At 70.9% G+C, this 18875-nt stretch overlaps 3 protein-coding genes across 3 annotated transcripts; 2 read left to right on the forward strand and 1 right to left on the reverse strand.

Annotated features, from left to right (window-relative positions):
* Positions 1–834: 834 nt before the first annotated feature.
* Positions 835–8723, reverse strand: RNF41 (ring finger protein 41). The gene is made up of 7 exons (XM_054177434.1): positions 8617–8723; positions 6525–6703; positions 5358–5470; positions 4412–4683; positions 2906–3041; positions 1773–1876; positions 835–1240 (listed from the first exon to the last, which is right to left on the reverse strand). The coding sequence occupies exons 3-7, from the start codon at positions 5445–5447 to the stop codon at positions 889–891; spliced, it is 954 nt and encodes a 317-aa protein (XP_054033409.1). The 5' UTR covers positions 5448–5470; positions 6525–6703; positions 8617–8723; the 3' UTR covers positions 835–888.
* A 268-nt stretch (positions 8724–8991) lies between these two features.
* On the forward strand, positions 8992–12030 carry NABP2 (nucleic acid binding protein 2). Its single transcript, XM_054177494.1, has 7 exons — positions 8992–9031; positions 9889–9995; positions 10968–11106; positions 11193–11264; positions 11378–11459; positions 11610–11676; positions 11844–12030. Exons 2-7 carry the CDS (start codon positions 9917–9919, stop codon positions 12014–12016), a joined length of 612 nt encoding a protein of 203 aa, XP_054033469.1. The 5' UTR covers positions 8992–9031; positions 9889–9916; the 3' UTR covers positions 12017–12030.
* Positions 12031–13489: 1459 nt separating this feature from the next.
* SLC39A5 (solute carrier family 39 member 5) lies at positions 13490–17043 on the forward strand. Its single transcript, XM_054177331.1, has 10 exons — positions 13490–13863; positions 14015–14171; positions 14342–14516; positions 15182–15351; positions 15563–15700; positions 15831–15891; positions 15990–16229; positions 16441–16521; positions 16620–16810; positions 16894–17043. Exons 1-10 carry the CDS (start codon positions 13490–13492, stop codon positions 17041–17043), a joined length of 1737 nt encoding a protein of 578 aa, XP_054033306.1.
* The last annotated feature ends 1832 nt before the right edge of the window (positions 17044–18875 follow it).

Below are 18875 nucleotides of genomic sequence, written 5' to 3' on the forward strand. Positions count from 1 at the left end.
GCTCCCAGCAGCTACCCCTGGTGCCCACCTCCAGCAGGGCTGGGGGCACCAAAACAGGTCCCTTGGTGCCCACCTCCAGCAGGGTTGGAGCCATCAAAGCAGTTCCCTTGGTGCCCATCTCCACCGGGGCTGGAGCCACTGAAACAGTTCCCTTGGTGCCTACTTCCAGCAGGGTTGGGGGCACCAAAGCAGTTCCCTCAGTGCCCACCTCCAGCAGGGCACTCCAAGTAGCTTGGTGCCCATCTCCACCAGGGCTGGAGCCATTAAAACAGTTCCCTTGGTGCCCAGAGAGTTTGAGCCACCACAGCAGATCCCTTGGTGCCCAGCTCCACCAGGGCTGGGGGTACCAAAACAGTTTCCTTGGTGCCTATTTCCAGCAGGGTTGGAGCCATCAAAGCAGTTCCCTCGGTGCCCACCTCCAGCAGGGCTGGGGGCACCGAAACAGTTCCCTCAGTGCCAATCTCCACCAGGGCTGGAGCCACTGAAACAGTTCCCTCGGTGCCCACCTCCAGCAGAGTTTGAGCCACCAAAGCAGTTCCCTTGGTGCCCAGCTCCATCCAGGCTGGAGCCACTGAATCAGTTCCCTCGGTGCCTAACTCCAGCAGGGCTGGGGGCACCAAAGCAGTTCCCTCGGTGCCCACCTCCAGCAGGGCTGGGGGCACCAAAGCAGTTCCCTCGGTGCCCACCTCCAGCAGGGCTGGAGCCACTGTAACAGTTCCCTCGGTGCCCACCTCCAGCAGGGCTGGGGGCACCAAAACAGTTCCCTCGGTGCCCACCTCCAGCAGGGCACTCCGGGCAGCCCCCTCGGTGCCCACCACCACCTCCTCTCTCCTTTCACACCACCGCCGCCCCCGGGGGCCCCCTCCTGCCCTCTCCCCGCGGCTGGGCTCAGATCTCCTCCACGCCGTGGGCGAAGATCATGACGAGGCCTGGCTCCAGCACCATGTCCTCGCCCATGTGCTGGTTCTCGCAGGCCATCACCACCACCGCCTGCTTGCCGGGGATCCTCTTGGCCACGTAGTTCTCGTAGTAGCGGCGGTTCATCTGCCTGGTCTCCAGCGTGGCCAGGCCCTGCGGCCAGCTCCGCTCGTGGGCGTTCTCGATCAGCTCGTTGATGATGGAGGTGGGGCAGCCGCTCTCCACCAACGACCGCTTGATCACCGCCTGCAGCACCGCGTCCGGCGTCGAGATCATCCCCCCCCAGCGGGTCACCCGCGCCGGCTGCAGCGAGTTCACCCACCTGGGGGGGAGGGGGCACCGGTGAGAGGCGGCGGGAGGGGAGGGGGGCAACGATAGAGGTAGCAAAAGGGGAGGGGAGAGAGGAGGGGACAACTGCAGCCGGGCCGGCTGCAGGGAGTTCAACGACCTAGGGGGGAGGGGGCAACGGTGAGAGACAGCAGGAGGGGAGGGGAGGAAGGAGGGGACAATGATAGAGGTAGCAAAAAGGGGAGGGGAGAGAGGAGGGGACAACTGCAGCCGGGCCGGCTGCAGAGAGTTCAACCACCTAGGGGGGAGGGAGGAGGGGACAATGATACGAGAGCAAAAGGAGCAGAGAGGGAGGAGAGGAGGAAGGGAGAGCGGGGAGGGAGGGAGAGGAGGAAGGGAGAGCGGGGAGGGAGGAGAGGAGGAAGGGAGTTCTGCACCCAGGTGAACTGAAGGGAGCTCACCCACCCGGGGGGGAGGGGGACGAGGACAGAGCTAGGATAAGGGAGGGGGGGGGAGGCTCCCCCACCCCCCCAGGCCCCCCCAGCGCAGGAGCTCCCAGGGCTTACTCCAGGATCTCGTTGTACTCGATGGTCTCCTCCAGGTTCTGCAGGTTGGGGTTGACGCTGCGGATGGCTCTCATGTAGGCCTTCAGCAGCTGGATGTCTCTCTTCTGCGGGGAGGCCACCGGGGGTCACCACAGCAGCCCCCCCCCCCGGCCTGGCTCACCCCACACCACAGCCCATGGAGTGGTGGAATGGGCTGGGAGGGACCTCCAAGACCCCTCCAGTTCCAGCCCCCTCTGATCGCATCTCCTCCGGACCCCCCTGCAGCAAGCTCCAGGTCCTGCTGGTGCTGGGGGCAGGCAGGGGCAGAATCCCCTCCCCGGTGCCACACTGCCTCCGGGGTGGGACACAGAGGTGGCCCCCGGGGTGCCAGGGACCAGTGCTGGCTCCTGGTGGACTTCTGTCACCAAGTGGCAGCCACAAAGCCTTCTCCTGGGGGCTGCTCTCCAAGCCCTTCCTAACCACCCAGCCCGGACTGGAGCTTGGGCTGCAGGAACCTTGGGCTGAGCCTTGTTGACCCTTCCTGAGGTTGTGCACAGATCCCTCTGGATGGATCCCATCCCTCCAGCCCCCCTCACCCCCTCCAGCCCCCCTCACCCCCTCCCTCACCCTACTCCTCATCCTCTCCACCTCCCCTCACCCCCTCCACCTCCCCTCACCCCACTCCTCACCCCCTCCAACCTCCCCTCACCCCCTCCACCTCCCCTCACCCCCTCCACCTCCCCTCACCCCCTCCACCTCCCCTCACCCCACTCCTCACCCCCTCCAACCTCCCCTCACCCCCTCCAACCTCCCCTCACCCCCTCCACCTCCCCTCACCCCCTCCACCTCCCCTCACCTCCTCCCTCACCCTACTCCTCACCCTCTCCACCTCCCCTCACCCCCTCCAGTCCTCCTTACCTCCTCCCTCACCCCACTCCTCACCCCCTCCACCTCCCCTCACCCCACTCCTCACCCCTTCCACCTCCCCTCACCCCCTCCAGCCCTCCTCACCTCCTCCCTCACCCCACTCCTCACCCCCTCCACCTCCCCTCACCCCCTCCAGCCCCCCCAGCTCGCCCAGCCGAGCAGCCAAGCCCCCCCCGGGGCCGCTGCACAGCCGGCAGGGGCAGGGGCCGAGCCCCCCCGGCGCCCACCTGCTCGGCCAGCTGGTGCTTGTGCTCGGCCGAGGTCTTCTCCAGCTCTGCGATCCTGGTCTGCTGCTGCTGCACCACGGCCCGGAGGTGCTTGACGCAGTTGTGGGCGGGCAGCTCATCCTTCGGCATCTCCAGCCTGGGGGAGGGGGCGCCAGGCACTCACCGCCTGCCCCCGGCCCGGCTGGAGGCCACATCCCCCCCGGGCCCGGGGCCGCGCTGGAGGCTGGCACCCAACGAGCTCCATCCCCAACCCCCCCCCCCCACCTCCTCCTCCTCCTCCTCCTCTTCCTCCCCCCCAGCAGCCTCCTCGCCCCCAGCCCTGCTCACAGGTGACCCCCCCGCTGCCCCCAGAGCCTTCCTCCCCCCCTGACCTGCAGGTGACTCGTGACCCCCACTGCCCCCCAGCCCTCCTCTGCCTCCTCCTGGGAGCCTTCCTCCTCCTCCTGACCCCTGCCCCCCAGCCCTGCTGGCAGGTGACTCGGGACCCCTGCCCCCCCTGACCCGCAGCCCTGCTGGCAGGTGACTCGGGACCCCTGCCCCTGCCCCCCCTGACCCGCAGCCCTGCTGGCAGGTGACTCGGGACCCCCGCCCCTGCCCCCCCTGACCCGCAGCCCTGCTGGCAGGTGACTCGGGACCCCCACCCCTGCTGGCAGGTGACTCGGGACCCCCGCCCCTGCCCCCCCTGACCCCCAGCCCTGCTGGCAGGTGACTCGGGACCCCCGCCCCTGCCCCCCCTGACCCCCAGCCCTGCTGGCAGGTGACTCGGGACCCCCACCCCTGCTGGCAGGTGACTCGGGACCCCTGCCCCCCCTGACCCGCAGCCCTGCTGGCAGGTGACTCGGGACCCCTGCCCCCCCTGACCCGCAGCCCTGCTGGCAGGTGACTCGGGACCCCCGCCCCTGCCCCCCCTGACCCGCAGCCCTGCTGGCAGGTGACTCGGGACCCCTGCCCCTGCCCCCCCTGACCCGCAGCCCTGCTGGCAGGTGACTCGGGACCCCCACCCCTGCTGGCAGGTGACTCGGGACCCCCACCCCTGCCCCCCCTGACCCGCAGCCCTGCTGGCAGGTGACTCGGGACCCCCGCCCCTGCCCCCCCTGACCCGCAGCCCTGCTGGCAGGTGACTCGGGTCCCCCGCCCCTGCCCCCCCTGACCCGCAGCCCTGCTGGCAGGTGACTCGGGACCCCCGCCCCTGCCCCCCCTGACCCGCAGCCCTGCTGGCAGGTGACTCGGGACCCCCGCCCCTGCCCCCCCTGACCCGCAGCCCTGCTGGCAGGTGACTCGGGACCCCCGCCCCTGCCCCCCCTGACCCGCAGCCCTGCTGGCAGGTGACTCGGGACCCCTGCCCCTGCCCCCCCTGACCCGCAGCCCTGCTGGCAGGTGACTCGGGACCCCCGCCCCTGCCCCCCCTGACCCGCAGCCCTGCTGGCAGGTGACTCGGGACCCCCACCCCTGCCCCCCCTGCCCCGCAGCCCTGCTGGCAGGTGACTCGGGACCCCCTCCCCTGACCCGCAGCCCTGCTGGCAGGTGACGGGGCGCTTGGGGTTGTGCTGGCAGTCGCTGAGGTGGGCGCCCAGCGTGTCGAGCCGCAGCACGGCCGGGCAGCCGAAGGCGGCGTTGTCGCAGCTGATCTGCAGCTTGCTCAGCATGTTGCGCATGATGCGCGGCACCGGCCGCAGGTGCGCCACCGTCACCACGCTGCGGTCCACCGGGCAGGTCTGCTGCTGCGAGAACCATTGGGTGATGCAGGCGTTGCAGAAGGCGTGCTCGCAGTGCGGGGCCTGCCCCGGGCCGGAGAGCAGAGAGGTGAGAGGGGGAGGGGGGCAGAGGGGGGAGGGGAAGGGGGGAGGGGAGAGGGGAGAGGGGGAGAGGGAGAGGGAGAGGGAGAGGGAGAGGGGGGAAGGGAGAGGGGAGAGGGGGAGGGGAGAGGGAGAAGGGAGCGGGGAGAAGGGAAAGGGGAGAGGGGAGAGGGGAGAGGGGAGAGGGGAGAGGGGAGAGGGGAGAGGGGAGAGGGGAGAGGGAGGGGAGGGGTGAGGGGAGAGGGAGGGGAGGGGTGAGGGGAGAGGGCAATGGGAGCAGAGGAGGAAGAGAGGGGCTGGGAGGGAATGCAGAGGAGGAAGAGGAGAAGGAGAAAGAGAGAGAGAAGCTCACAGAGAGAGGAGGAAGGGAGGGGGAGAGGAATGGGAGCAGAAGAGGGAGAGGAGGAAGAGGAAGGAGGGGGGGAGAGGGGAATGGGAGCAGAGGAGGGAGAGGGGGGAGAGGGGAACCCCTCCTGGAGGGGTTCCAGGGCCCCCCAGCCGTGGTGCTGAGCCCTGCAGCAGGCTCTGGGGGCTGGAGGCTCTTGGGAAGGTCTCCCCCAACCCCAAGGACCTCTCTGCCCCTCAGGCAGAGGCCTCCAAGCCTTGGAGCCCCCCCCAGGGGGAAGGCTTCCAGTGCCTGGGGGGCAGCAACCAACCTGCACTGGCTCCTCCAGGACCCCACTGCAGATGGGGCAGATCAGGTCCTCGTCCACGTCCCCCTGGAAGCGTGCCACATCATACCCCATCGCTCAGCACCGCTGCCACAGCCCTGCAGGGGGGCACAGCGCTCAGGATCAGGCCCCCAGCCCCCCCCCAGCACCCTGCCTGCCAAGCTCCAGCCCTCTCCTCCCCCTGGCACCAGCTGGAGCAGCCCCAGGGTAGGGCTGGAGCTCCTCTCCTCCTCCTCCTCCCCACCATGGAGCTGCCACCCCCCTGAGGGGTCCCTGTGGCTGCAGCCCAGCTGGCAAGGGGCAGCTTGCCAAGGCCAGGTGGCCACCTGCTGGCACCCCCCCTGGCACCTCAGGTCTGGCCCTGCCAGCTGCTGTGCCAACCCTGCTGGATGTTCCCTGCAAGACCTCAGCTGGAGCCATGTGGCCACCCGGGGGGGGTCCTCAGGGGTCCTTGGGGGGCACTCAGAGGCCTTTTGGGGGCTCCAAGGGGTCCTTGAGGGGCACTCAGAGGCCCCAGGGAGCAGCAGCTGCTGGGCAGAGCTTCAGTGAGCAGCTCACTAAGGAGGGCACAGCTCCCCCTCCCCAGCCAGGGCTGGCACCCAGGGGTGGCACCCAGGGGGTGGCACCCAGGGGCTGGCACCCAGGGGCTCCCTGGGGAGTGGGAAGCAGGGAGGGGAAAGGTTTGGCCTGGGCAGGGCACTCAGGGCCACTGCAGGCAGCTGCAGCCCAGAGCCCCACAGCCAACCTGCCCAGGGCTGGTGCCAGGGCTGGTGCCAGGGCTGGTGCCAGGCTCCCTGGGCAGCCTGGGCCAGGCTCTCCCCTACCCTCATGGTGCAGAACTCCTTCCCTCTCTCCTCAGCTCCAAACCATCTCCCCCTGCTCCTGGCTCCATCCCTCCCCCATCTCCCCTGAGGGGACCCCAAGGACCACCCCCCAGAACCCCCAAAAGGCCTCTGAGAACCCCCCAAGGACCCCTGAGAGCCCCCCAGAGGCCCCCCAAAGCTCCCCCAGCCCCCCAGCCAAGCACCAGCCCCAAGCCCTCCTGCCATGACCCCAACCTCCCAGGGGTCAGAGGCTGCAGGGGTGTGGGGGGAGGACCCCAACTGCCCCCCCCCCAGCCCCCAGCCCTCCCTGGGGGGCTGCAGGCTGTACCTTGTGCAGCAGAATTCCTCCCTGGGCAGCGGGGGGGCAGTGCCAGGCTGGGATTGCTCTGCTGAGGGAGGGGCTCCCAGCCTCCCATCTTCAACCTCTCCTCCTCCTGGGCCTGGGGAAGTCCTCCTGGGAGGACCAAGAGCCACTGCCAGGGGAGGCTGAAGAGGGCCAGGAGAGCTCTGGGCCAGGGAGAGGGTGAAAAAGGCAAAGGAAGGGCTGAGGAGGGTGGGGAGAGGGAGGAAGGCTGTGCCAGGCCCTCCCCCACCCCAGCAGGACCCAGGGGAGGCCAAGTCTCCACACACAGCCTCCTGAGGAGCCCAAAGCCCTCTGCAGGGCCTCACCTTCCCTGGCCTGCAGGGGAAAGAGGCCCAGAGGGGGCTCAGGGTGGGGGAGGGACCTCTGGAGCCCCCCCCCCAGTGCCCAAGCCCACCCTGGGCACCCCCCAGCAGCTTGCCCAGGGGCACCATGGCCACCAGGAGCCTCCCAAACCTCCCTGGGCAGCTCCAGGCCTCCTGCAGCCTCCCCCCAAAGAGCTTTCTCCTCCTGGGGGGGCACTTGGTGCCCCCTGGGCAGCACCCAGCAGGGTCTGGCCCCAGCCTCTTGCCCTCCCCCCCTTCCCCCCCAGCTCAGAGCCCCTCTGGGGCTGCCCTGCTCCAGGCTCTCAGCCTCACAGAGCAGCTCCAGGTCCCTTCCTCATCCTCACAGCCCCCCCTGGGCTCCCTCCAGCTCTTCCCTCTCCCCCCTGGGCTCCCTCCAGCTCTTCCCTCTCCCCCCCTGGGCTCCCTCCAGCGCTTCCCTCTCCCCCCCCCGGCCTGGGGGAGCCCAGACCTGGCAGAACTCATGGCAGGGGTGGGGGGGGAGGGGGTTTGGAGCTGGATGACCTCCAAGCTCCCTTCCAACCCAACCCAGACCAGCTCTGGAGCAGCCTCCAGGTCCCCCCCAGGGGTTGTCCTGCCCCAACCTCCTCCCTCTCCTCTCGGTGCCTCGTTGGGGGTTTCTTGGGGGGCGTTTCCCCCTCTCTCCCCCCCCTTTTATCACCCCAAAAGCCCTTCCTGGAGGCTGCCAGGCCCAGGGCAGCAGCAGGATGTGGAAAGCTGGTCAGGAATGAAGCCTTTATGCCACTTAATTACCAACTTCCCTCCTCCCCTCCCCTCCCTCCCTGGACAGAGAGGTTCAGGGCCCCAGGAACGAGGTCACCATGCAAGGGGTTCCCCCCCCCGCCCCCCCCAAGCACCCCAAATCCTCCCTTCAGCTCCCCCCCTCCCCCCCCCGAGGCTGCAAATTAACTGCCCCCAGAGAAGCTTTTTGGGGGGACCCAGAGGGAAGTTTTTCCTCCTTCCTCTTCCTCCTCCAGCAGCTGCCAGGAGAGGAAGGCTGGGAGGGGGGGGCTGGGCCACCCAGGGAGGTCTGGGGGGGCACTTGGTCACCTTTGGGGTCACAGCTTGGATCCCAGCAGTGACCAAACCCACTCGGGACACACGGACGGGGGGGGTCGGGACACACGGACGGGGGGAGGGGGAAGGGGGGGTCGGACAGAGCCCGGGACCAAGAGCTTCTCCTCCAGCCCAAGCCTCCGGCGGCACAAAGACCCCGCGCAGCCCCCGGGGCCGTACCCCGCTCCCGGGAGCCTCTTTCCTCCCCATCGTTTCCCTTCCCCCTCCAAGGCCTCGCTGGGCTTCTCCCCCGCCCCAGCCCCAAAGCGCTGCCCGCCCCCGGCAGCCCCCCCCCGCCCCCGGCAGCCCCCTCCCCACCCCCGCGGCCTTGCCCCGGCCGGGCCCGGCCTCCGCCCCGCCCGCCCCGGGCTGCTGCCAGCCTGCCCGCGGCGCCACGAGCCCCCGGCCCCGAGCCACGGCGACCCTCAAGGCCCTTCCCCGAGCCTCGGGCAGCCGCCGGGAGCCTCCGCACGCCGCCCGGGGCCGCCCCCGCTGCGTTCGGTGCTGCTGCGGCCGCAGGGCCCGCACCGGGCGAGCGCCTAACGCCGATCCCTCGGTGCCCCGCAGGGCCTTCCTCCGCGGCGCGGCACCCCGCCGCCCCCGGCCCCCCCCTCCCCGCCGCCCCCTTCCGCGCTCCCTCGCAGCCGCCGCGGCCTCACCTTCCGCCGGAGCCCGGCCCGGCTCCGGGACTGCCGCGGGGGCTCAGGGGCTACCGCGGCCTACCACCGCCTTGCCCCCCCACCCCCTCCAGCCGGCCCCGCCGCGACGTAACCCCCGCCCCGCCGGAAGCGCCCGCCCCCGCCGCGGGCCGGAAGCGCCCCTCGGGGCGAGCGAGCGGCGCCGAGCCACCGGAACTGGCTGCGCGGGGGGCGGGCTCTAGGACCCAGCGCCGACCGGGCCGGGCCGGGGCGGGGCGAGGCTAACTGCGCCGCGCCCCCCTCGAGGCCCGCCCCCTCCGCGCCGCCATTGGCCGGGAGCGCGGCGCGTGCCCCGCCCCCTCCGGTCGCTGATTGGCTGCCCGGGAGTGGCGGCCGGCGACTTCCGGGAGTGCCGGCGGCGGCGGCGCTCGGGCAGGTCAGCGCGCGCAGCGGGGCGGGGGGGAGGGGGGGAGGCAGAGCCGCCAGCGCCCCCTGGTGGTGGGGCGGGAGGTTGGAGGGGGGGACGGGCAGGGATCGGTCCCAGCCCGCAGCTGACTCCGTGTCCGGTAGCGCCGGGATCCCGGTTTTGGGAGACCCATCCCCGCGGTCCCGTCCCCGGGCTGTTCCCGCAGCCTGGCCGTCCCGTCCCCGCGGCGCCATCCTCGGGGTGGCCCCGGAGACCTCTCCCCTGGTAACTCCATCCCCAGAGGTCCCGGGTCCCCACCGTCCCCTCGCCGGTATCTCCCTCGCAGCCCGGTGGTCCCGTGCCCATAGCCCTGCAGTCACATCCCCGGTGTCCCCATGGTCCCATCCCGGTGGTCCCATCCCCGGTATCTCATCCCGGTGGTCCCATCCCGGTGTCCCCATGGTCCCATCCCGGTGGTCCTATCCTGTGTCCCCCCAGCCCCATCCCCGCTGGTCCCACCCCCGGTATCTCATCCCGGTGGTCCCACCCCCGGTGGTCCCATCCCGGTGGTCCCATCCCCGCTGGTCCCATCCCCGGTATCTCATCCCGGTGGTCCCATCCCCGCTGGTCCCATCCCCGGTATCCCATCCCGGTGGTCCCACCCCCGGTGGTCCCATCCCCGGTGGTCCCATCCCGGTGTCCCCATCCCGGTGGTCCCCACGGTCCCGTCCCAGGGCTCCCATCCTGCAGTGACTCCTCACGGCCCTGGCCCAGCCCAGCAGTCCTGCCCCTGCCAGCCGGCTGTCCCCTATCCCCCTAGCGCTGTCCCCAGGCTGTGGCCCCCACCCTGGTGTCCCCCCCTGTGGCGCGGGGGGGGGCGGTGACAGCTGCCTCGGCAGGGCCCCCGCCGGCACCATGAGCACCGAGACCCTGGTGAAGGACGTCAAGCCTGGGCTGAAGAACCTCAACCTCATCTTCATCGTGCTGGAGACAGGTGGGGGCGGGGGGTTAGGAGGTGACCTGCTGGGGGGAAGGACCTGGGGGGGCCCTGGGGGGCAGCAGCTGCTCCGTGGGTCAGCAGTGTGCCCCTGGGGCCGGGAAAGCCAAAGGGACCCTGGGGGGCAGCAGCTGGAGGCAGCTTCTCCTCCCCCCCTGCTCTGCCCTGCTGAGACCTCCCCTGGAGTACTGCATCCAGCTCTGGGCTCAGGGATCTGCTGGGGGGGGTCCAAGGGAGGGCTGTGAGGATGCTGCAGGGCCCTGGAGCACTGCCTGGGGGGGGAGGAGAGGCTGAGGGCCCTGGGGGTGCTGAGCGAAGGCTGAGAGGGATCTGATGGATGTCTGTCGAGAGCTGGGGGCTGGGGGGCAGGAGGCAGGGGCCAGGCTCTGCTCAGCTGCAGCCTGGGGCAGGCCAAGGGGCAGGGGAGGGAAGCTGCAGCCCAGGAGGTTGCAGCTCAGCACCAGGAGCAGCTTCTGCCCTGGGAGGGTGGCAGAGCCCTGGGGCAGGCTGCCCAGGGAGGCTGCGGAGTCTCCTTCCCTGCAGCCTCTCCAGCCCTGCCTGGCTGCGCTCCTGGGGGGCCCTGGGCTGGGCTCTGTGGCTCTGGCAGGGGGGGCTTGGGCTGGGAGACCTCCAGAGGTCCCTTCTGGCCCCTGAGATCCTCTGATCGCTGTGTCCCTCCCCCAGGTACCGCTGCCCCGCCCCCGCCCCACTGACCCCTCCCATCTCCGCTGACCCCCCCTTAGCCCCGCTGACCCCTCCCAATCCCGCTGACCCCTCCCCCAAACCCCGCTGACCTCCCCCAGCCCCTACTGACGCCCCCAGCCCCGCTGTCCCCCCCCAGCCCCGCTGACCCCCCCCAGCCCCTACTGACCCCCCCCAGCCCCACTGACCCCCCCCAGCCCCTACTGACGCCCCCAGCCCCGCCGTCCCCCCCCAGCCCCGCTGAGCTGCCCCCCTTGCCCCCCCCAGGCCGGGTGACCAAGACCAAGGACGGGCACGAGGTGAGGACCTGCAAGGTGGCCGACAAGACCGGCAGCATCAACATCTCGGTGTGGGACGATGTGGGCAACCTCATCCAGCCTGGGGACATCATTCGCCTCACCAAGGGGTACCCTGCCCCCCCCGCCCCCCCCCTCAGGGCCCCTCGCACCCCCTCCCCAGCCTCATCTCCTCCTCCTCCTCCTCCTCCTCCAGCTACGCTTCGGTCTTCAAGGGCTGCCTGACTCTGTACACAGGGCGCGGGGGGGACCTGCAGAAGATCGGAGAGTAAGGCAGGCCTGGGGGGCACGGGGGGGGCTGGGGGGGGTCCCACCGGAGCTGGGAGGGGCTCCTGGGGGTGCCCACCGCCCCCACCCCACCCCCTGCTTTGTGCCCTCCAGGTTCTGCATGGTGTACTCTGAGGTGCCCAACTTCAGCGAGCCCAACCCTGAGTATGTGGCACAGCAGTCGCAGGGCAAAGGGGTGAGCCGGGGGGGGGGGCTGAGGGGGGCTGGGGGCGTGGGGAGGGGCCCAGGCTGGCACCACTGGGACCCCTGAGCCATCCCCCACCCTGGTTCCTGGCTCACAGTTGGGGGGGGGGGGGGGCGGGGGTTGTCTCCATCTCCTCCACAGGCCCAGAACGAGAGCACAACTGCAGCTGCTTCACAGAGCAACCAGGGCCCCCCCGCAGCCCCCCCAGGTAGCCCCCTCCCCACCCTGGGGAGGCTGTGAGACCCCAAGCCCGGGAGCAGGGCAGGGGGCTGGGCCTGGGGCTCTGTTGGTCTGCCCCCTCCCCTCCCCCCCCAAGCCCTGCCTGCTCCTGGGGGCTGCCTCCGGCCTCACCCCTGCCCTGCGCTCTCCTTCCAGCCCCCGACAGCCAGAACGGGAATGGGCTGAGCCCGGGGGGCGCCGCCCACCCCCCCGGGCCCCCCGCCCACCCCCCCAGCGGCCGCATCACGCGCAGCCAGCCTGGGCACCCCGGGGGGGCCCCCGGCCCCGTCAGCAACGGCAAAGAGACTCGAAGGAGCAGCAAGAGATAACGGCCTGGGGACCCCCCCCCCGGGCCCCCCCAGCACGGCTTTGGGGGCTGGGGGGGGTCCTGGCCCCTCACCCCTCAGCAGCCCCCGGGGGGAGGAAGTGGGGGGGCTGGCCCCTGCTGCCCATCCCCCCCCCCCCCCAACCTGTGTGCCTCCAGGGAAGGGGGGGGGGAGGGGTCCTGGAACCTCTTTTCTTGGGGGTCCAGGGAAGAAGGGGGCGGAGCTGCCTGGGTGTCCCACCCCCCACCCCCCAAAACGGGGGTCTGCAGCCCCCCCCCGAGCTGTGCCCCCCACCTGCCTGCGCCCCAGGAGGTGCCAGGGTGGGCATCAATAAAGGTTGAGCTCCTGCCTGTGCCCTGCCTGCTCCTTGCCCATGCCCTGGCCCTGTCTTGGGGGTCTGGACCCCCCCCTGCCCCCCCGCACCCCCTCCCTTCCCCCCTCCCTTCCAGGCCCCTCCCGGCAGAGGGCTGGCTGGGAGCAGCTCCAGGGTGACCCTTGGCCCCCCCCCGGGGCTGGGTGCAGCAAGCAGAGGGCAGAGCTGCAGCACGAGGCTGGGGGCCACTGAGTGGGGAACCCCCCCCCGGCCCTCACCACCGGCACTGGTGAGGCCCCCCCCCCCGAGCAGGGTGGGCACGGGAGGGGTGCCCGGGGGGGCAGTGGGGGCTGTGCCCTCTGGGGAGGGGCACCGCGAACAGGATGATGCCAGGGACCCGGGGGGGGGGGAGGGGGCGACACGACAGCCCCGCTGAGCCGGGGGGGGCACCCCTGGGACCCTGCTCCACGCCGGGAGGGGGAGGGGGGGGGCGGGAGGTGCCAGGGGGGTGCCAGCTCCTGTGGGCCCCACACACGTGGAGGGGAAGGGCAATCCCCGTGGGCCTCCTGGCACCCAGGGACGGTGCCCGGCAGCAGGGTGGGGGGTGGGGGGGTGGGCAGGGGTGCCCAGCCTCGGGGTGGGGGGGGTGGGGGGGCGGGGGGCTGCCGCCGCCGCCGCCGTTATCTCCCCTGCCGGTGAAACATTAACCCCCCCAGCGCCGCTGCCCTGCTTGCAAAACCTCCCCTCAAGGACAAGTGGCACCCCCACGGCGTGCCCACCCCCCACCAGCACCCAGGCAACCCCCCCACGGGTGAGGGGGGGGTCCGGAGACAGCCGTCTGGCCCTGCTGGTGCCCCGCTCCCCCCAGCCCCCCCTCCCCGGGGGAGTCCCTGAGCGCCCCCCCCCCCCCCGGGCCACCTGTGCCCAAGCCGTGACCCTGATGCCGCCTGGCACTTCCCACCCGGCCGCAGGAGGGTTCGTACCCACGGGGGGGGGGGGGAAGGGGGTCGCGGGTGCGGGGGAGCCTGTGTGGGACCAGGGCCCCCCCCCGCAGCTTCCACCCCACCCTCACATCCGCGTCGCCTTCTTTCCCTTCCCCCCCCCACCCCCCGCAACCTCCTTCCTGCCCCCAGCTCCGCCGCAGGCTGCAGGATCTGGCCCCCATGGGCACCGGTTGGCTCCTCCTGGGGGCGCTGGGGCTGCTGGCTCGGGGGGTCCCGGGGGGTTCCCCGGGGCCGCTGCCCGAGGACGCGGCGCAGGAGCACGGCTACTACCTGCAGCAGCTCTTCGGGCAGTACGGTGCCAACGGGACGCTGCCCTCCGAGGGGCTGGCACGGCTGCTGGGCAGCCTGGGGCTGGGCAGGGTGCAGGTGGTGCGGATCCAGCACGAGGAGCTGGGCCACGGCCACGTCAGCCACCTGGACCTGCTGGAGGTGCAGGAGGAGAAGCATCGGCACCGGCACCCGGCCTGGGAGCACAGCCCGGAGCTGGCCCCCGGCAGCCCCCTGCCCACCCGTGCCGCCGCCGCCGCCGCCAGGTACCCGCCCGCCCCCTCCCGGGGGGGATGCTGCCGGCCAGCCCCGGTGCGGCGCTGGGAGCCCGGGGTGGGGATCTGGGGGGGAAGAGTGGGGGGCAGGGGATAAAGGTTTCATCCATCCTCATACCCCCCCCCCCCCCCCCGCCTCCAGCCCCCAGCCCTCCCAGACACCAAGCTGGACCAAGCCGGTGCCCGCCGAGCCCTCCGGTGCCACCCCTGGGGCACCCCCACGCCCCCAGGCGGGGCTCAGCCTCCTGGGGAGGGTCCTGGGCCTGGAGCACTCCGGTGCCGACCACCCCCACGATGATGTGAGTGGGATTTGGGGGGGGGGGAGGGGGGTGTCTCATCATTCCACTCTGCCGGGAGCACCCCGAGGGGGGGGGGTCCTGGCTGCTCTTCAGCCTGCAGCAGGAACCGGGAGCAGCCCCCCCCCAGCCCCCTCCCCAGCCCCACTCAGGGCTGTGCCCCCCCCCCGCAGTGCCTCAACGTCTCGCAGCTGCTGGGCAGCTTCGGGCTGGACTCGGGGTCGCAGCTGACCCCCGAGCAGTTCACCCTGCTCTGCCCGGCCCTGCTCTACCAGATCGACAGCAGAGTCTGCATCCAGCACCGCGACGAGGTGACGCTGCCCCCCCCGGGGGGGGCCCTCTGGCCAGGTAACCCCAAAACCCAGGCCCCTTCCCCAGCCCCCAGCCCCAGGTCGCTCATCCCTGGCTCCCCTGCGGCCCCTGCGGTCCCCAGGACCCTCAGCTCCGTAACCCCCTGGCTCTGCGGCTCCCTGTTCTGGCTCCCTCACAGTCTGGACCCTGTGGTCCCTGCCCCCTGAGCCCCTGGTCCCCAGGGTCCCTGTCCCTGCACCCCAAGCCCCTGGACCCTCATCAGAGGGTCTCCATGGTCCCTGTACCCTAAGCCCCTGGTCCCCAGGGTCCCTGTCCCTGCACCCCAAGCCCCTGGACTCTCCTCAGATGGTCCCCAGGGTGCCTGTCCCCTGAGCCCCTGGTACCCCTGGTCCCTATCCCTGCATCCCCACCCCTGACTCCTCCATCAACACCCCCACCCCCACCCCGCGAAGTCCCTCACCCTCCCTGGATCCCCCCCCCCCCCCCAGCATCTAATCCTCACATCCCCCTCCCTGCCACCCCATCCCCACACTGACACCCCCCACGCCCCCCACCCAAGCGCCCTCCTCCTTCTCCAACCCCATCACATCCCCCCCCACCCCGTCCCCACCCCTGCATCCCTCCACCTCAGCCCTGCGCCCCCATCCCCGGGAGCTCGCCCCCTCCCCGCCCGGGCGGTGCCCATCTCACCCTGCCCGCAGGGCTGGGCTGGGGGCTCCTGGCTGTGGCGCTGCTCAGCCTGCCCTCGGCCCTGGCCATCGCCCTGGTGCCGCTGCTGAGCCGCAGCTCCTTCCGCTCCCTGCTGACCTTCCTGGTGGCCCTGGCCGTGGGCACCCTCTGCGGGGATGCTCTCCTCCACCTCTGGCCCCACGTAGGTACCACCCAAGCCCCCAGTGGGCTGGCACCCAGCGGGGGGTGGAGCCCTGGGTGGAGCCTGGGTGGCATCTGAGGAGGGTTCGGAGGTCCTGGGTGGGTTCCTGGTGGCATCTAAGGAGGGTTTGGGGCCATGGTTGGTATCTAAGGAGGGGACCCCCTGAGCCACCGGCTCCCTGTTCCCCCTCCCCCCCCCTCTGTGTGCCCAGGCTCAGGGCAGGCACCAGGAGGCGTTGGCAGAGCCGGGGGCGGCGGTGCTGCAGGGGCTGGCAGCGCTGGGGGGCATCTACCTTCTCTTCCTGCTGGAGCTGCTCCTGGGGGTGCTGCGGCGGAGCCGGGAGGCCACGGTGAGAGCCCAGGGGCACCGGGCACCGGGCATGGCATGGGGCTGCCACCGGCTCCGGCTGGCACCGGGCACAGTGCGGGGCTGCCACCGGCTCCGGCTGGCACCCAGTCTCTCTGCCTTCCCCACCCCAGCAACGCTCCCCTGGAGAGAGCCTCGAGGTGGCCGTGGGGGTCCTGGCACCGTTACAAGGAGGTAAGGACCCCTCCCTCCCCCCTCCCCCCACTCCTTGCACCCCGCAGCCCCTGCAGCCCCCAGCCCTGACCCCCAGCTCCGTGACCCTCCCACCGCAGGGAGCGAGCTGGCGGCGCCGGAGCCAGAGCTGGAGCTTAAGCCCCACGGACACTCCCACGGACACACCCACGGACACTCCCACGGACACACCCACGGACACACCCACGGACACTCCCACGGACACGCCCACGGGCACTCCCACGGCTCCACACTGCCCCCCAAGCCCGGGGCCGCCGACGTGGTCTGGATGGTGGTGCTGGGGGATGGGATCCACAACCTGACAGACGGAGTGGCCATCGGTGAGGGGCTCAGCGCAGGGGGACACAGGGGGGGCACATGGGGTGCAGGAGGCCAAGGGGTGCACTGGGGCACAGGTGCAGGGAGACAGTGGGGACAAGGGGGACACAGGGGGACAAGGGGCACACAGGGGCAGGGGGCACACAGGGGCAGGGGGCGCACAGGGGCAGGGGGCACACAGGGGCAGGGGGCAATGGATCCTCTTCCTGCCAGGTGCTGCCTTCTCCCACAGCCTGGCCAGTGGCCTCAGCACTGCCCTGGCCGTGCTCTGCCATGAGCTGCCCCACGAGCTGGGTAGGTGCCACCCCCACCCCACCCTTGCCCCAGCTGTGGCACCCCTGCAGCACCCCCCCCCAGCCCCCTCCCCAGCCTCCTTCCTCCTCTCGCCGCAGGGGACCTGGCAGTGCTGCTGCAAGCAGGCACAGCCCCCCGCACCCTCCTGCTCCTCAACCTGCTCTCGGCTCTGCTCTCCTGCCTGGGGGCAGCGGTGGGGGTGGCAGTGGGGCAGAGCTGGTCCCACCTCACCCCATGGATCCTCACCACCACCGCTGGCATCTTCCTCTACGTGGCCCTGGCCGACATGGTAAGGGGGCAGCCGGTGGGGTGGCTGCGGGGCTGGGGTCCTACAGCAGCCCCCACTGAGCTCCCCCCCGGCTATGCCCCCAGCTTCCCGAGGCGCTGCGGGGTGCCCAGGGCCCCGGGGAGGGCACCTGGAGCCGGTTCCTGCTGCAGAACGTGGGGTTCCTGCTGGGCAGTGGCATCATGCTGGGCATCGCCCTCGCCGAGGGCCACGTCCGCGCCTGGCTGCAGCCCTGAGCGGAGCCAGGGCTCCGTCCCGCTCGCTCCCGGGGCTCGGTCCCGCTCGCCCCCGCCGCGTACCGGAGCGGGGAACCAGGGCTGGAGCCAGCGGTGGCCAAGCTGGAAGGATGCGAGGACAGCAGAAGCCCCCCGGCTGTGCCCCCAGGACTGAACTTTCTCCCCTCCTCTGAGCCCCCCCTGGCACCACCATCCCTGGGAGCCTCTGTGGCTCAACCCTTCAGCCCCCTCCATCCCTGCCAGGGGAGATGTGGGGTCCTCCCTCTGCCCTCGGGGTCCTCCCTCTGTCCCCGGGGACCTCTCTCTGCCCCCGGGGTCCTCCCTCTGCCCCCGGGGTCCTCCCTCTGCCCTGAGATCCTCTCTCTGCCCTCGGGGTCCTCTCTCTGCCCTGAGTCCCCTCCTGGGGACCCGGGGGTCTGTTTTTTAGGGGAGGGGGCGGGTCAGGCGCATTTCCCCTGCCCGCTGCCCCCAGCCCAGGGCTTGGCAGAGGGAGGAGGAGAGGCCGAAGAAGCAAAAGCGTTTGAATAAACATCGACTGCGGCCGCGGGGTGAGGAGCAGGGCTCGGCCTCGGCTTACACCGCAGGCAGCAGATCGAGGCTGAAGCTTTTTCCTTTGCCTTTGTTTTTTTGGGGCTGTTTTAGGGTCTTCCCCCCCCCCCCCTTGTTTTTAGTCCCTTTTTCACCCAACCTGAGTCCCCTCTCTCTGGGGACACAGAAGGGACAAGGACCATCCCCAGCCCAGCTCCGGGGTGGGGGCTGCTGAAGGAAGCAGCTGCTTTGGCTTCGTCCCCAGACGCCCTCGGCCCAGGCTCAGGCTTTGTCCCAACACCTTCTAAGCTCCCCAGACTGCAGCTCCCCCCCGCCCAGGGCAGGAACCCCTCACCCCCAGCCCACCCCCAGCCCACCTCCAGCCCACCCCCAGCATCTTTGCTTTTCCTTTTGGAAACATCAAATTCCTCCTAAATTGGCCAATCCAGGGATGCCCTCAGGGGGCCAGGACCCCCCGAACCTCCATCCCCTTCCCCATCCTCTCCTCTGCCTTGGACTGACTCAAGTGCTGCCTCTGCTGGGGGCAGAGCTCGGGAGGGCTCCAGCCTGGGGTGAGGCAGCTGGGGACAGGCACCAGCAGCACCCTGAGCACCCCAGGAACTGAGTGCAGGGCACCCAAGGAGCAGCAGCTTTGGTCGAGCCGTGAGGGATTCCCTCCCCAGGGGCTCAGGGGAAAGGAGAGGAGAAAAAAAGAAGAGGAAGGAGGGGAGGAAGCAGCAGGAAGAAGAGGAAGGAGTGGAGGAAACAGCAGGAAGGAAAGGGAGGAGGGGAGGAAGGAAAGGAAGGAGGGGAGGAAGGAGCAGAAAGAGAGAAGAGAGGAGGAAGGAGCCCTGCTTCATCCCCTCTGAGGGGGAGGAGGAGGCCTGGCAGGGGGTGGGTGACCTCCCTCCCACCCCCAGTCTCAGCTCCTTTTGAGGCCAGACCTTAGGGAAGGCTTCTCCTGGTGGCTCCTGAGGCCTCTTTCCTTCCATGGCTCCCTGCCAGTGAGCTCCTGGGGGGGAGGAAGAGGAAGGAGAAGCAGGGAGGAGGATGAGCAGGGAGGGGAGGATGAAGAGGGAGGGAGAAGCAAGGGGGAGAGGATGAAGAGGGAGGGCATGAAAAGGAGGGAGGAAGAATCAAAGGGAGAGGATGAGGAGAGAGAGGGACCCAGGGTGGGAGGATGAGGAGGAAGGAAGCAGGGAGGGAGGATGAGGACCATGGGGGGAGGATGAGGGTCACCTGCCTGGCACAGATGGAGGGCAGGATCTACGACGTCACCGGTGGGTGCCAGCCTCCCCCAGCAC

Source organism: Dryobates pubescens, chromosome 40 (assembly GCF_014839835.1).
Source record: "Dryobates pubescens isolate bDryPub1 chromosome 40, bDryPub1.pri, whole genome shotgun sequence".
In the NCBI taxonomy this organism is placed as follows: domain Eukaryota; kingdom Metazoa; phylum Chordata; class Aves; order Piciformes; family Picidae; genus Dryobates; species Dryobates pubescens.

What these genes read in the sequence shown, in the direction of transcription:
- RNF41 (XM_054177434.1), bottom strand. Translation starts at nt 5,447, where the DNA reads ATGGGGTATGATGTGGCACGCTTCCAGGGGGACGTGGACGAGGACCTG. An exon ending in ACCTGCCAGCAGGGCTGCGG is followed by an intron (nt 3,042 to 4,411) that starts GTCAGGGGAGGG and finishes CCCCTCCCCCAG; the next exon opens with GCTGGAGATGCCGAAGGATG. An exon ending in AGCACCAGCTGGCCGAGCAG is followed by an intron (nt 1,877 to 2,905) that starts GTGGGCGCCGGG and finishes GCCTCCCCGCAG; the next exon opens with AAGAGAGACATCCAGCTGCT.
- NABP2 (XM_054177494.1), top strand. Translation starts at nt 9,917, where the DNA reads ATGAGCACCGAGACCCTGGTGAAGGACGTCAAGCCTGGGCTGAAGAAC. An exon ending in CTTCATCGTGCTGGAGACAG is followed by an intron (nt 9,996 to 10,967) that starts GTGGGGGCGGGG and finishes TGCCCCCCCCAG; the next exon opens with GCCGGGTGACCAAGACCAAG. An exon ending in ATCATTCGCCTCACCAAGGG is followed by an intron (nt 11,107 to 11,192) that starts GTACCCTGCCCC and finishes CTCCTCCTCCAG; the next exon opens with CTACGCTTCGGTCTTCAAGG.
- SLC39A5 (XM_054177331.1), top strand. Translation starts at nt 13,490, where the DNA reads ATGGGCACCGGTTGGCTCCTCCTGGGGGCGCTGGGGCTGCTGGCTCGG. An exon ending in TGAGCTGCCCCACGAGCTGG is followed by an intron (nt 16,522 to 16,619) that starts GTAGGTGCCACC and finishes CTCTCGCCGCAG; the next exon opens with GGGACCTGGCAGTGCTGCTG. An exon ending in ACGTGGCCCTGGCCGACATG is followed by an intron (nt 16,811 to 16,893) that starts GTAAGGGGGCAG and finishes CTATGCCCCCAG; the next exon opens with CTTCCCGAGGCGCTGCGGGG.